The 15533-nt window shown below is 40.9% G+C and overlaps 1 protein-coding gene across 2 annotated transcripts in view; it reads right to left on the bottom strand.

The window, feature by feature from the left end:
* LOC309398630 (cytochrome P450 2C20-like) overlaps nt 1-13746 on the bottom strand; it is a 65392-nt gene extending 51646 nt beyond the window's left edge. For both annotated transcript variants that reach the window (XR_014176425.1, XM_081965713.1), the window contains exons 1-6: nt 13492-13746; nt 8113-8275; nt 5885-6034; nt 4230-4390; nt 3335-3511; nt 434-575 (exon numbers count right to left, since the gene is read on the bottom strand). Coding sequence is in view for 1 of the 2 variants with exons in the window: in XM_081965713.1 (XP_081821839.1) it covers nt 434-575; nt 3335-3511; nt 4230-4390; nt 5885-6034; nt 8113-8275; nt 13492-13665 (967 nt within the window). In the remaining variant the exon portion in view is untranslated. The remainder of the gene's footprint in view (nt 1-433; nt 576-3334; nt 3512-4229; nt 4391-5884; nt 6035-8112; nt 8276-13491) is intronic.
* Nucleotides 13747-15533: the final 1787 nt, after the last annotated feature.

Raw genomic sequence — 15533 nt, forward strand, 5'->3', positions numbered from 1 at the left:
TGAAAGAAAAAACAAGAAAGTCCAGTTGCCTCCTGAAAAACACTTTTGGGACAACCATAACCTGGATGACTGAGAATCTCCATAGACATTCAATCACTCCTGCCTCTTTCTGATCTAATCAATACCAATTGACTAGAATTGTCTTCATAAAATCTCAAGATTTGATGGGAAACCCATTTGTTTCAAGGGCATGTTAGCTACACTGGGAAATCTTTGAAAAAATCTTTAAGAAGACAGCGGAATCACTTCCCAAATATTCCCAGGAAAAATGCAGAAATCCAGCTGCAATGAGTTCACTTTCCTCAACTCCATCATTACTTTATTTTTTCTTTAAAAATATGTTTTTGTTAAACGCCGTCATTTCTTTCTTAGCATTCATAATGACAACCCTAGGAGTACCAACACCATTATATATTTGTGGGTATTTTTATACCTTGAATATGTGGCAATTTAGCTATCGCTAGAAGGCTGCAAAGCAAAGCATGGCTTGTGGTTATTGTCCCAGCCATAAAGAGTCCAAACACAACCATCACAAGGTCTTCAATAGTGTAGACACCCTCAGTTGAGTTTTGCTCCTAAAAAGAAAATGGAAAGAGAAACAGAAGAATAAAAAAATTCTACTTGGAATTGAAAGGAGGCAAAGTAAAAGCTACAGGCTTGCTTCGACTCCACTGTTTGGAATATTTTTGAAAATACCACTGCAAACTTGGATGAACTCATAGATACTGTAACATTATATGTCAGTTTCTGTGAAGACCTATGTGTACCAACCAGGCACTTGCAAATATACAGTAACAATAAACCTTGGTTCACAGCTAAACTTAAGCAGCTACGTCGTTCCAAAGAGGAAGCCTACAGAAATGGTGATAGAATAATGTAAATCAGGCCAGAAACATATTAACAAGGGAGATCAGAGAAGAAAAAAGAAGCTACTTTGAAAAGCTAAAGAATCAGTTCTCAACAAATGAACCAGCAAACATGTGGAAAACTTAAAAAATATCACCGGTTACGGCAAACCTCCTTCCAAGGCTGAAGAAAATCAACAACTGGCAGATGACCTGAACGTATTTTACTGCAGATTTGAAAGGAAATTACAGTCACCTATCTCCCAATCAACCCCATCTCAGACACACTAACAACAGCCAAACCTCCTATAACTGACCCCATCCCATTGGGTTCACAACCCCTGGTGATCAGAGAAAAGGAAGTGCAAGATCTATTTCACAGATAGAAGCCAGGAAAAGCACCAGGCCCAGACAAGATAACTCCTTCTTGCTTAAAAATCTGTGCTGACCAATTGGCCCCCATCTTCACTCAAATCTTCAATAAATCACTAGAGATGTGCCTTGTTCCTTCTTGCTTCAAATGCTCCACTATCATCCCAGTGCCGAAGAAGCCTCCCATCAAGGAACTGAATGAATACAGACCAGTTGCTCTAACATCTGTAGTTATGAAAACCTTTGAAAGGCTAGTGATGTCCCACTTGAAAACCATCACAAATTGCAGGGCATCTAATAGCAGCATAATGATCTGCTGTTAGACCCCCTGCAATTTGCATACAGACTGTCATATAATGCTATTAATATGGCTCTGCATTTCATCCTACAACATGCTGAATCTCCAAAGACCTACACAAGGGTCCTCTTTGTAGACTTTAGTTCAGCATTCAATACCATCATACCAGACATTATTCTAACTATACTAAATCAGCTAACAGTACCTGAACACACTTGTAAGTGGATCACATGCTTCTTATCAGATAGGAAGTAGCAGGTGAAGCTAGACAAAATCACATCAGATACCTGTACAATTAGCACAGGAGCCCTCCAGGTCTGTGTGTTCTCTCTCCACTTCTCTTCTCTCTATATACCAATGGCTGCATCTCAAATGATCCATCTGTTAAACTACTGAAGTTTGCAAATGATACAACAGTGATTGAATGTTGAACAACTAGCCTTGTGGTGTGACAGGAACAATCTGGAACTGAACACACTCAAAACTGTGGAAATACTACCACCTCTTATAATACTAGACAACAAAGTACCAACAGTAGTGACCTTCAAATTTGTAGGTTCTATCATCCTTCAAGACCTAAAATGGATCCGTAACATCAAAAATGTCATTAAAAAGCACAATAAAGAATGTTCTTTCTGCGCCAACTGAGGAAGCTCAAATTGCCCAAGGAGCTGCTGATACAGTTCTACAGAGGAATTATTGTGTCTGCCATCTGCACCTCTATAACTTTTTCAGTGTAGGAGTTGAAACAATTTATGTTCAGGATGCAAGAGGTCTGTAAATAAGAACAATGCTATAGAACACTGCACACCAAGACATCTAGAGACAAAACATTTTTTTTCCTGAACACCGTCACTCTGCTAAACCTATAACTCCCTCACTACTGTCAAACTATTCACTGCATTACTATTACTATTACTATTAATCTTCTCATCACTCCTATCACCCATCTCCTCCCACTTACAATTGCATGACTGTAACTTTGTTGCTTGTATCCTTACGATTTATATTGTTTCCTGATTGCTTATTTGTACCCTATGACAATCATTAAGTGTTTTACCTTATGATTCTTAACGAATGTATCTTGCCTTTTTATATACACTGAGAGCATATGCGCCAAAGACAAATTCCTTGTGTGTCCAATCACACTTGGCCCATAAAGAATTCTATTCTATTCTATTCTTAAATAAAGTAATTCATGAAACTCTTCAATGTCTTTTTCAATTAAATGAAATATAATTCAATCAGAATGAGTTTAGAATATATAGAAAAATTCTTCAATTCTAAGATATTTTTAGGGTCACTATTTCATGCAGAGGAAGAAACAACTTACCTGTCTGGTCTACCTATCAAATATTTACCACAATAATTCATAGTCTGTTTTTGACTAACTTTGTTGGAGCTGGCCTAAAGAATTCCTAAGGTGTATGCTTGGAAAAGAGAATTAAATCTGTTCCATAGAAATTTACTTGTTTCATCTAACAGAGCAATCCTAATAGAAATTGTTTCTACAAGATGGTTCTAGAAAACTTAATTATCTTTATATCACCTATTGCAATTGTAGATCTCTAAAGAAATACCTTCTAAAATTTAAATCAGTATGGGAAGAAAATGTTTACGTATACCTTTATCAACAGTTATGCCTGGAATAGTAATATGTGCCAACATATGGCAGTGAAGAGATTGTCCAAAAGTAAACAAAAAAGGGGGAGGGGAGAATAAATATTTCCACACTTCATCATATAGGATGAATTAGTTCCATCTTAGATGCATAATTGAGATATTTAAACAATTATGCAGATATGGTATCTATACCTACTTTCTCCACTCTAAGAAGAAAGCAATCGATATAGTCACGCAGGTTTTGGGGATCCAATGTCTTTTTGTGCAAATCCACATTCTCACAGATATAATCACAGATCTTTTCAATTTCAGCAAAAATCCTTTGGTGTGGCCCAGGAAAGAATGTCACTATTTTTGGAAATATATTGTATACCTGTAATAGAGTACACATGAAATATTATAGCTTATTAGACCATTATGGTAGAGAATTAATGCCCCAAATATTCAGAGAGTAGCTTTTATTCTAATATTGCTAATTGTCAATTCTCAGATGGGACCCAAAACCAAGAAGACAAGAATCACAAGGATTTCAATATGCTATCTTTAATTCTATTCCCAGGTAAATACAGTATCTTGGAAGCTATAATAGGAATTAATATTTATAATAAGTAAATTAAAGAGGAGAGTCTTTGAAAGCTTTCTCCCAGATCTCTCCTCACCTAAGCTGAATTCCTGGTAGGAGATACTTTGTCAAGGGATTCTCCCACTGCTCCCCTAGCCTCACCCGTCTCTTCCACAAATGCTGAAAATGACCAAAGTCCTCCAAGAGGCAAAGACAAAAACTAGCTGTGTGCATAAAGATAGGGGACCTGTCTAACAATTCCATGATAAGAAGTGACACATCTGTCCAAAATCTGACATGGCCCAAAGGAGTTATAAAAAAGGAAATGGTTCCCTAGGAAATAAGCCCAACCAGAAGAGATTTTGTTAAGAACCAATTTATGCTTGGATGTCTAGATTTGCCTTCTCCTGCTTAGAAGCTCATCAGATCTAATGTTTACATTTCTGACCTGGATATTTATACTCACAAACACACCTGCTAGTTAAAATAGGGGTTCATGACAAGAAGAGGATCAAGTAGATTAACATACCAGTCCGAAGATACTAACAGAGTATCTTAAATTAGTCTCCACAATCTTCTGGTTCTCTATGAAGGTTTTATCTTTGTAATCAAATCGATTGCCAAAAACAACTGCACATATCACATTAGAAACAGCACTTGCAAATATTCTCCTTGGGTCGAATGGCTGCCCTGCAAAAAAAGAAAAGAAAAGAAAGACCACAGATGTTTATAAGTGGGATCAATGAATGTGGATCTTCCCTTTCTCAAATCTCATCTCAAAACTGCAATAAAAAGTGATTGAGGCCAGAGAAATTGGAATTTTAATTCTTTCCCTCTTTCCTATGAATGGAATATAAACACACCATTAAAATCCTATAACCACTTTAATCAAGATACAACATAGTGTTTCCATGTTCCACTTTAAAATTGACTAAATATATATTCAAAGATTGACCTTCTTACGGCTAGAGTTTCTTCACAAACTTACCGCTGTCTCCTTCAGTCAAGAAGTGTTTTCTCACTCCTTCCTCTGCCTTTTTCTGCTGTATTTCCCACCTTGTCCCTTCCCTTCTTCATATCTTCACAGGTTTTGCCACTAACCAAGCTCTCCTGCCTCACCATCCCTTCTGCCTTCTAAACTTTCTTTTCCTGTTTTCCTTTTATGTTTCTTTAAATAATATCATTTACAAGTCATTCCATTATTTCTCCCTCCCCATTCCAGAGGTTTGTCCATTAAACATTATATTCAAAGGCTCCACAAGTCACTAAAGGAATACTATTCATGACTGCTTAATTCAGATTCACAGTGCCTTTCAGTTCTCCACCCTCATGCAAACTCCCCATAAAAGCAAATCATTATGCATGGTTTCATTTCTCCCTTTAAATTATCTATGTATCTTGCCTTTTTGTTGACTGCTGATTTTTCCTGGTGTTTAATATGGCATTATGTTTAAGTGCTTTTAAAAAAAACATTTTGCTACTTTTTCCAGTTTTAACCAAGCACTCTGTTATCTCCATCCTTCTCTCCTACTAACCTACCCAATTTCTTTTTAAATAATCCAATACAACTTTTTCCTATTTATTTTTTATCTCCTTCCAGAAAAGATGTAGCCACAAGAATGGCTTTCAAAGCTGATTCAACTCCCTGTTTAAATTCTATTTGTGGCCCTTTAATTCATATCCATGTTGCCTTATGGATCTCTGTCCTTCATGGAGCCTATTCTTATGCGTGTGTTGCTTACCTCCCTTAGTTTACCTGTATCCTTTATCCATACAGTTTTTTGCTGGTTTCTGAATTTGCTTGATGTGTGTTACTGCATCCAGCCTAACATTTCACAAGTTTTGGGCAAACTTGCAATTTTATAAAGCCATAATTGCTCCATTAAGTGACTTCCTAGGATTCCTGATCTCACAGTAAGATTTCAGTATTTCTCAGCAAGCTTGTAATTTGATCAAGCCAAAAGCTGACACTGGATAAAAAAGAGGGAGAAACAGCTCTATTACTTTTCCCTTTGCTTCTGAACAATACTGTGAAATTAAAAGGGAGGGGGGCATTCACTGCCTATCTAAGTTTTTCTTTATTTTGTGCAATTAAGTGTAGAGGATTTGAGATTTAGTGTAGAATCCAATTGTCTTTCAACTTCATATAACACAACAAATCCTTTCCAGATTCTTTTTTTAAACCTTTTGTGGTAGCCATTTCCTCCACCAGACAAAGGGCTTCCTCCTGCACCCTCTCAGACATTCTTTTCTTCCCCATCCCAAAATCTCGCAAGGTGGACAGTGTGAAACGTCGCAGCTCCCTCCATTTCTTCTCATCAGTGGTGGTCAGACCTGAAACCAAGGACACAGGAAAGAGATCACAATGTGATATCAGTTCTCAAATTTTGCAAAAAGGGAAAAAGTTATACATTACAATTTTTCTCCACCCTATTTTTACAGTAAAGAAGCCTTCATGCTTGAATTACTAATTAGATCAACTGCAGTTTTCATCTATTCAGTGCTCTCATGTTAGGAGAAGAATGAATGAGGTTGTGGAAATCATGTCACACCTTACTGTAAATGTGAAATGGATAGGGATCAGAGGTTGCTTCCTACAAGTGAGTATCAGTTCAGGCGAACCGGTAGTGGAAATTAGGCCTCGGTCGCTGAACCAATAGAGACTGCAGGCTAGCCATGCCCCCATACTGGCTTGGACACTTGCTCTGCCTCGCCTTTGCCATGTGCATCCACAGAACTGCCTCCTGCTGCGTACATGCAGGTAAGCATTCACAGTAGGCTACCTCCCCCTCCCCACTGGCCAGTGTCTCCCGAAACCACATTGGGGATGGGGACAGGGCAGCCCAGGAAGCTTTGCAGCCATGTGACTATGAAGCTTGCTGGCCCCTTCCCCATTGGGACAAAGCCACTGCCATTGCAGCTCCTGGAGAGCCACTCTCATATTGGCAATCTGGAGGGTAGGAGGAGCAGGCCGCTGCCTCCTAGCTCAGGAGCCACCTAGTGGCAACCCAGGCAGGGCCATGGCAATGGTGGAGTCTGGCGCTCGGGGAGGGCAAGGTTAGCATGTTACCAAACACACGTGCTGGGGAACTGTGGAGAGCATCCCATGTGTTGCACCCTGCTCCCACAATTTGCCCACGCCTCCGTGCCGTTTTCAGGCACCCAGTTTGCCGGGCTGCCCCCGTCCCCCCTGTGGCTGTAATGGCAGAAGATTTAGGAGATTGCAAGTCCAGCAGGGAGAGCTGCCAGACTCGGTAAGATGTGCATCTCAGGTGGGACAGTGGCATGGCAGGGCCGCTAAAGAAGGGGAAACAGGGGCAACTGGCGAAGGGAGGGCGTGGGTAGATGGGTAGAAATTTCAAAAAAAATCTTATCTTTTTCTGTGGGTGTGGCTTGGTGGTGGGGGGTCATGTGACTGCATGGGTGTGGGTGTGAGTGACATCAAGTTGGCCACATCCACTCAATCTCATTTTCCCCCACCTAGCCATGCCCACTAAACCAGCAGTGAAAAATTTTGAAACTCACCACTGATAGGGACAGGTCTTTAGACCAGTCATGGACAGATTTCTGTACTAAGATGCAATTGTCAGTAAGTATAGAAAAATGGGAGGTGCTTCAGTTATTTTTGTATAGTAGAGGTTTTGTTCACAAAAAAATAAATAACTCCAATTGCTCTCTTACTTGGTGGCTTAATTGTGTATCATAATGTCACTGTCAATTCTAAGCAAGCACATAGATTTTGTCAATTGCAATCTCTCTCCAACCTAGTCCTTGAGGACTTTGATATGCTTATCATTCCTAACTAATTCCATCATCTCTCCTTCCTACCACACTTCCCACAATTACAACTCTCTCTAGAGAGCTAAGCCTTTGCACAATCTTTCTGAAATATGATCATTTGAGTCTAGTTATTTGTGCTTTGAGTGAAAATTCTGGAGAGATTTGTTCAATGATTTCCCCCCCTGGGCATCCATAATATTCTCTGGAATCTTCTCCAACATCAAAGCTTAAAAGGCATCAATATTTTCTCTATCCAGCTTTTTCAAAATCTAAATTATTTTGAGGGCACATGAAATTGATATTCAACATTAATTTGGATAACATAAAACCACTTTGAATGTCTTCCCAAAGGACCAATTTAGAGATCAAATTATTGCTATTGTTTGTTTGTTTGTTTGTTGTTATTTTGCATGTAAGTGACAATCTGAGCAGACTTGAGAAGGGACCAGTTGAAAGGAAATGGTGAAAAAAACATTTAATTCCTTTTTCAAGAAACATGACCAAATCTACATCTTTACAAGACATTTCAAGTGAACCTTTCACAACTATCAATATTATTAATGGCATTCAGACAATTTGTACAGAAAATAAAAGAAAAACAGTAACTAATGAGGAAATGAAAGAGGATCAACCTTTATTTTGGAACATTTGCTTATGAGAAGGCATTTCAGTTCGCCCACCAAATTCTTCTGAATGATCTACCAAAGCATCTTTTACCACGGCGTACCCACAAAGAGCAACCATTGGTTTTGATCCATTCCAGACAGTAAATATAGGTCCATATTTCTCAGCAAGCTAAGGACAGAATTAGATAAGAATTCAGTTAATTAGGTGACAAAGCATTTATGGTGAAATTATTATAAAGTATTGTAGGAAGTTAAAACCCCTCTACTAAAAAATGTAATATTTTAGGAAATATTAAAAGGGCAGAATATTTCTTTTAAAAGGGGGTCAGAAACTCAGCTCCCCCCCACCTTTGTCAATGGGCCATTAAGGCCTGAGCCAGTCTATTCTATATAACAAAGATCTACCCCCTTCAGGCATACACATCTAGGAACCAGAAACTCACTAGAAGACACCTGAGAAAATTACATCAACCAGCAATACAAACAAGCTTGGTTCTCAGGACAGCCTACAAAGTTAGCTAAGACCCCCACCCCCACCCCCACCCCTGGGAGTCTAACCACCAATCAGAATGCATTTCTTACACAGGAATGGGAAGCTCTGAGGTGGGACCCAGATAGGGCATAAAACCAGGGCACTCTCAGCATTTCCTCCCTTTTCTGTTCAGGAGCTCAAGCCAGGTCCACCATTAAACCATCTTTCCAAGCAGCCTCCATGTTTTCCAGTGTCTTTTTCCCCACTTGGAACTGAACCCAGAAGGACATTTCTTCCAACAGTACTTTTGAAATACTTCTTAAATTTGCCAGAGCTTCAATAACTGTTAATACCTATAGAATACTTCAATATAATTATGATCCAGTACATGGTATATATCTCCTAGTTGGTGAGTGACAGACCATGTTATGTTGGCCTTTGTGGGTATCTGTGGATTATAGAACCTAGCTTGCAGAGAATAGCTTTGATCTGCTCCAAATAAAACTGTGCTTTGGTTATACTTCTGATATACTAGCACAAAAGGACCAAAATGCAGAAGTTATATTTTTACTAGGGACGTCACCGCTCTCATCATGAAAAGAAAAAAAAAGGGAACAGGGAAAAGGCACACGTGGTCCGATTCCCTGCCTTCCTGAGTCAACATGAAGGGGACCGCGGAGCACGAGCCCTTCATGTTGACTCAGAAAGGCGGGGAATGGGACCACGTGTGCAGGAGGCTGAGGCTGCTTCAGCCTCCTGCACAAGTGGTCCCATTCTCTGCCTTCCTGATGACGTCACCAGCTTCACCAGCATAAACCTCACCGCACGTCACAGATTTTTACCATTAACAAAAAAAGTTATATGTTACAAAGATAAAACTAAGCTTGAAAACTATTTTGGTGAGAACTTCTTAAAGTTGGTCAAGTGATTATTTGTTGTGTCAAGGACAGGCCTTGGGACTTCTGGTGAAGATAACTAACTGACAACACACCCAGGGAGAGATCATTGGGTGATCTCCTCTGAGAAGGATTTTTCTCTAGACTGTCGCTTTTTCTACTTACCAACAGAAGGAACCAGCATTCCTTTAGTTTATATTACTCTCCTGGGTTAGGGAGAGTTCTAGAATCATCGATCCTCCATACAGCAACAGTCTGCAAGTTAGCTTCAGGAGATGTGCTTCAGCACATGGTAAGTTAGCAGCTAACGGGGAGGGCCGCAATCACTTTATTTGAAAAGCAGCAGTTATTGGAATTTATTTTTCAAATGGACATTGTTGGGTCTTTGATTTCTTGATCACTTTTAAGGACTATTAATCTTTATTAAGCTAGAAAAGATTTTCTTTAGCCATAGCCTGTTATTCCTTTGAAGATCTATGCCATTTTGAGGAATTTTCTTTTAATTGTTAAACAAGTTAGATACTGAGATCGCTACACACTCTGCCAAGGACCATGTCATTGCCCAAGTGCTCAACTGTGTGTGGAGGGGATAGTCAAAGGGGCCAATTAGCAAAAAGTTCCTTCCCTTCCACAGCCAGCAACATGAGCTTTCCACTCAATGGGGCTGCCTATTCTGGAGAGTTGTGTGGTGGTACCCCAGTGGCTGCAGCAGCCAGTTTTGGAAGCTCTTCATGTAGGCCACTCAGGTATTGCGCGGATGAAGGCGCTCACCCGCATTTATGTCTGGTGGCCCAACTTAGACAAGGCTATTGCTAATTGGGTTTCATATATTGTCAGCCTTGCCAAGAGTTCAAGACCCGCCCCCTCATTCACTCTAGCACGCGAGTGAGAAGCACCCAAGACATCTTGGTCGAGGGTGCATATTAACTTTTCAGGGCCTTTCCATGGACAGACTTTTATCGTGGTTGTGGATGCTTACTCAAAATGGCTTGAGGTGGTACTCATGACATCAATCACCTCAGATGCCATGATCAAGGCCCTTAAAAGGCTGTTTGGGACAACGGACCATAGCTCATATCAAACAAGTTCGAGCTATCATATCATTTGTCATGCCCTGATTGCACCAGTGGTGGATTCCAGGCAGTACGGCTCAGTATGGCCATACCGCTAGTAGCTGGGAGCAGCGGCCACCATACCGGTATGGTGGCTCATTGGCCCCCCTGCATTCCATAGTGTTTATAATGTGACCAGCCAATTGAGCACGCGTGCACAGCATGTGGCACCTGAGCCTCCTCCTCCGAGCAGCTGGGTGTTGCAGGGTGGTGGCTTGCACTTGCGTGTACAGCACATGTGCCTGACTAGGATGCCTGGTCCCATGTGCAGTGTACTGGTTGTAACAGGATTCACAACCCACCACTGGATTGCACCATTCCATCCTGCTAGCAATGGGCAAGCTGAGCAGATGGTCTGATCAGCAAAGGAAGCAGTGGCAAGGATGGGCCAGGGGGACTGGCAAACACAGATAGCTGAGTACCTCCTGGTCCAGCATGTTACACCAAGCTCCACCACCAGCAGGAGACCAGCCAAACTATTAATGGGTCATGGCCTGTGAACCAACTTAACTCCCAGCTGCACCGAGACTACTCCTCCGAGATCCCTGCAGACTCGATCAGCCAGGTCTAGTCATTCTCACTGGGTGACCTTGTCTATGCCCACAGCCACGCTGGGAGCTCTTGCTGGATTCCTGCCTGGGTAGTGGAGGGGTTGCATTCCTACAAGGTGGCACTCAAAGATGGCAGGTCATGGCGCTGCTACATTAACCGTGTGGCTGCCTCGGAACCTCTGTCTGCCACCAGCCAGAATGGACTCCAACAGAGACAACCTCAGGTAAAGACATTCCAGCTCAGCCAACACAAACAACTGTATCGACAAAGGACTGTAGTGAGTCACAGATGCCTATATCACCCATAATTTAACAGACTTTTTCTTCATTGATATTAACAAGATTAAAAAATCCTTAACAAAAAGTGTTTATAACTACTTGATTGACATTCCAGAGAAGAAGAAAAGTTATACTATGAAGATAAGCTGGAGGGAATGATTTAAATATAATTAGTCTACTGGAATCAGGATAGATTTTTATCTGTTTGATATTTGTAACGGAAAGAAAGTGTTAATATACTGTAACACTTTGAAAATGTATTTTTTCTTTTTATATAATGCTTAGGTTATTCCTGGAGATTGTAAAATATTACTGAAAGTGTCCTAGAAAGTATCTATGTTAAGGGGAAATTAAATAAAAAGATGTATTATCTTAAAGAAAAGTTTTGAGTCTATAAATGCATGCCTACAAAAAGAAAAAAATTATTCTATGAGGATAACTTGGAGGCACTGATTTAAATTTAATGAGTTAATTGGAATTAGTTGGATTTTTATTGGTTTGATCTATGTAATTGAAAGAAAGCTCTAATGCAGCTCGTGCTGGGTTTATAAAACGAGTGTGGAAAATGTTTTTTCTTCCATATATAATTTTTGAGTGATATTTAAAGCTTGTGAAATATGTCTGAAAACAAATTTTAAAGTATGTGTGTTAAGAGGACATTTTTAAAAACATGTATTAGAACTTACTGATTTTAGAAATGTTTTTAAAGAAAAGTTTAATGTTTTGAAATGAATGGGGAAAAGTGCTTTTTTTCCCTTTAAGGTTAAATAATTTGAAAGGATATAATGAATTTTGTTAATATAAATGGTGACAGATTAGTAAGTGCAAACAGAAATATTACTAAACAGAATAACAGAGTTGGGAGAGATCTTGGAGTTTCTCTAGTCAAACCCCCTGCTCAGGCCGGAAATCCTATACCACGAAGGCCATAGGTCAGATGTGTCATGCGCTGGCAATGCCTAACCCTGGTTTAGCAAAGGGGGAAAAGTTGCAATACATCACATGATGACAACGTGTTGTCACGAGTTTGACACCCCGGTTTCCTGCCTGAGCCCTATACTACTTCAGATAAATAATTGTTCAATCTCTTCTTTAAAATTTGCAGTGTTGGAGCATTCACAACTTTGGAGGTAAGTTTTTCACAGATTAATTGTTCTAGCTGTCAGGAAATTTCTCCTTAGTTCCTGATTGCTTCTCTCCTTAATTAGTTTCCACCCATTGCTTCTAGTCCTGCCTTCAGGTGCATTAGAGAATAGCTTGACTCCCTCTTCTTTGTGGCAGCCCCTGAAGTATTGGAACACTACTATAGTGTCATCTCAGTCCTTTTCATTAAATTAGACATACCCAATCCCAGCAGCCGTTCTTTTATGTTTTAGCCTACAGTCCCCTGATCATCTTTGTTGCTCTTCTCTGCACTCTGCACTACTTCCACAGCAAGGAAGAAAAAGCAGAGGTGTTTAAATTGATTGCTTTATTCAAAGAAGATAATATATTTAATTATGTTTTTTTTTCATTTAGAAATAACATCTGGATTTTATCTCAGTGATGAAAAAAATGAAACTTTAATTTTGGTTTTGCTGATTAAGTAGGTTGTTGTTACAGAAATAAGATTATGGATTTCCATAATATTATAGGAAAGAGTTTGTGTTTTTGTATGTCTTTGATGGCATCTAGTTATCATCTGCATTTTTGCAGCCCAGATGAACTTTATTAGGACAGAGACTGTATCTGCATTTCAACAATCTGGAATCAAATAGGGTAGCAAAAGGAAGAGGATGTTTTAGTGAATTTGATGCTATTGGTACTCAAATGATACAATTTTGAGGCTCATAGATTTATTTTTTCTAAAGTTTTTCTTGTTACTATATATTTTAATGAACTTTGAAACCTCCATTGCTGGTTTATCAGATTACTACAAGGTGACTTCATATTATAATTCTCTTTGAAGGAATGAGCTGCAAATAAAATTGTCCTTTATAAAATAAATCAAACTAATACAATTAAAGAAGCTATAGGTATCTTTCAAAGGTAATCATCAGAAACTTTGAAGAAGTACAATAGTTAACTAGCCTTACCTTTTGAGAATGTTTATACAAAGGTAGTACATCTCGCTGAAAGAGGTTCCCCAGAATAGGCCATGGAGCAGGTCCAGGGGGAAGCTGTCCTTTTTTCTTGTACATTTGGAGAAACGAGAAAAGGGTGAAAAGTATACAGAGAAGAAGCAGAACTCCTGTCCATGTCACCTCCATTCTCTTCTGAGTTATTTTCCTCTTCAAAACACCCAGAAACTGTTTCAATGTGACAATATTGAAAGAAGAAGGCGAACTGGAGCCTCAATAGCAGTCAAATAACATATTTTCCCTAATACGTTTTTTAATCAATGTGTTCTTTTATTCCTATCAACACTGGGTAATTATTTACCAACATCTCTACTTTTGGACTCTGGGTTCAAATGAGTTCTTCTTTTTGTACATTTTGTGCAACATGTGCAAGGCCTGACTGGGGGAAGGTCTCTGGACAGGTAAAACCAGGAGGGGCGAACACAGATGGAGTTGGCAAACCAAACAGCTACCAGGAAGCAGTAGCTGGGCAGCAGAGGCCTAACTGGGGAAAGGCCTCACAAGGTGTTGTAACTGCAGGCTGTGGTGGTATGGAGGCCAGCTGCTGGGAGACGATGGCCGGGCTCGATGGGCCAGTTTGAGAGGAGGCCTCAGGAGGTAGGTGGCACCTTAATTGATCCACATGGCACCGCCACTCGGTGCCATCTGGGAGGTGGATTCTGTAAGAACAGGGACCAGTTATTGCAGTGACAGTGGCAGGCACCCACTTTGGATCCCCAGAATAACTCCTCGCCCATACAAGATCCCCATCCCTGAAACTGCAGTTTGCCAGGCTGTTCCCCAGAATAGAGAGGGTGCAATCTATCCACAGGTGCCGGCCCATCAGCAGCTCCGCAGGGCTCTTGTGTGAGATAGGGCAAGAGGTTGAATACTGACCCAACAGGTAAGCAGCCACCCTTGATGGCCAGACACCCCGGTCCATCCTGCCCAGGGCCTCTTTGGCCGAGTGGACTGCCTGTTCTGCATGGCCATTGCTGGCCAGATGGTAAGGGGTGACAGGTCCATGGCGGATGCCCTGTGTGGCCAGGAACTCCTGTAACTTTAACTTTAACTTTTATTTAATTTCTAGACCACCCCTCTCCCAGAAGGGACTCGGGGCGGTGTACAGTCATATTAAAAACAGTAAATATACATAACATAAATATAAAATAAATATAGATGTGGCTGGAGGAGGTAGCAATAGTTTACTGTACAATAGTTAAAGTTAGATTTAAAATTTTAAAAATTTAAAAATACATTAGAAACACCCCTAAACACTATCCCAGGGTAAAATATTTGCCAGGAGGTATAAATGGAACTATAAATGGGCCAGGCCAGCTAATTGGAACAAGTGAGTCTTAAGTTTTTGTCGGAAGGAGCGGAGGTCGGTAGTCTTCTGATATTGGGGGGGGGGTCATTCCAGAGGGTTGGGCCCATCACAGAGAAGGCTCTACTCCTAGGCACTGCCCGTTGGCATTGCTTGGTGGACGGCACCTGGAGGAGTCCCTCCCTGTGAGAGCGAATTGGTCGCAGGGATGTATGCAGTAGGATGCGATCCCGCAGGTAACTAGGTCCTGTGCCATGGAGCGCTTTGAAGATGGTAATCAACACCTTGAAACGCACCCAAAAAACCTCAGGCAACCAGTGCAGCTCGTGCAGGAAAGGTGTTATGTGGGAGTACCTAGTACTCCCCAAGATAGCCCGCGCGGCCGCATTCTGAACTAGCTGTAGTCTTCGGGTGCATCTCAAGGGGAGCCCCATGTAGAGAGCATTGCAGTAGTCCAGACGAGACGTCACGAGCGCATGAGTGACTGTGCGTAAGGCGTCCCAGTCCAATAGGGGGCGCAATTGTTGCACCAGGCGAACCTGGTGGAACGCCCCCCTTGCCACGGATGCCACATGGTCATCCATCGACAGCCGGGCATCTAGGAGGACGCCCAAATTGCGCGCCCGTTCCACAGGGGGCAGTTGCTCGCCCCCTATGGCCAGTGATGGAGTCCACTGGTTGAACCGAGGCG

Source organism: Natrix helvetica, assembly GCF_964273705.1.
Source record: "Natrix helvetica genome assembly, chromosome: 1".
Classification (NCBI taxonomy): domain Eukaryota; kingdom Metazoa; phylum Chordata; class Lepidosauria; order Squamata; family Natricidae; genus Natrix; species Natrix helvetica.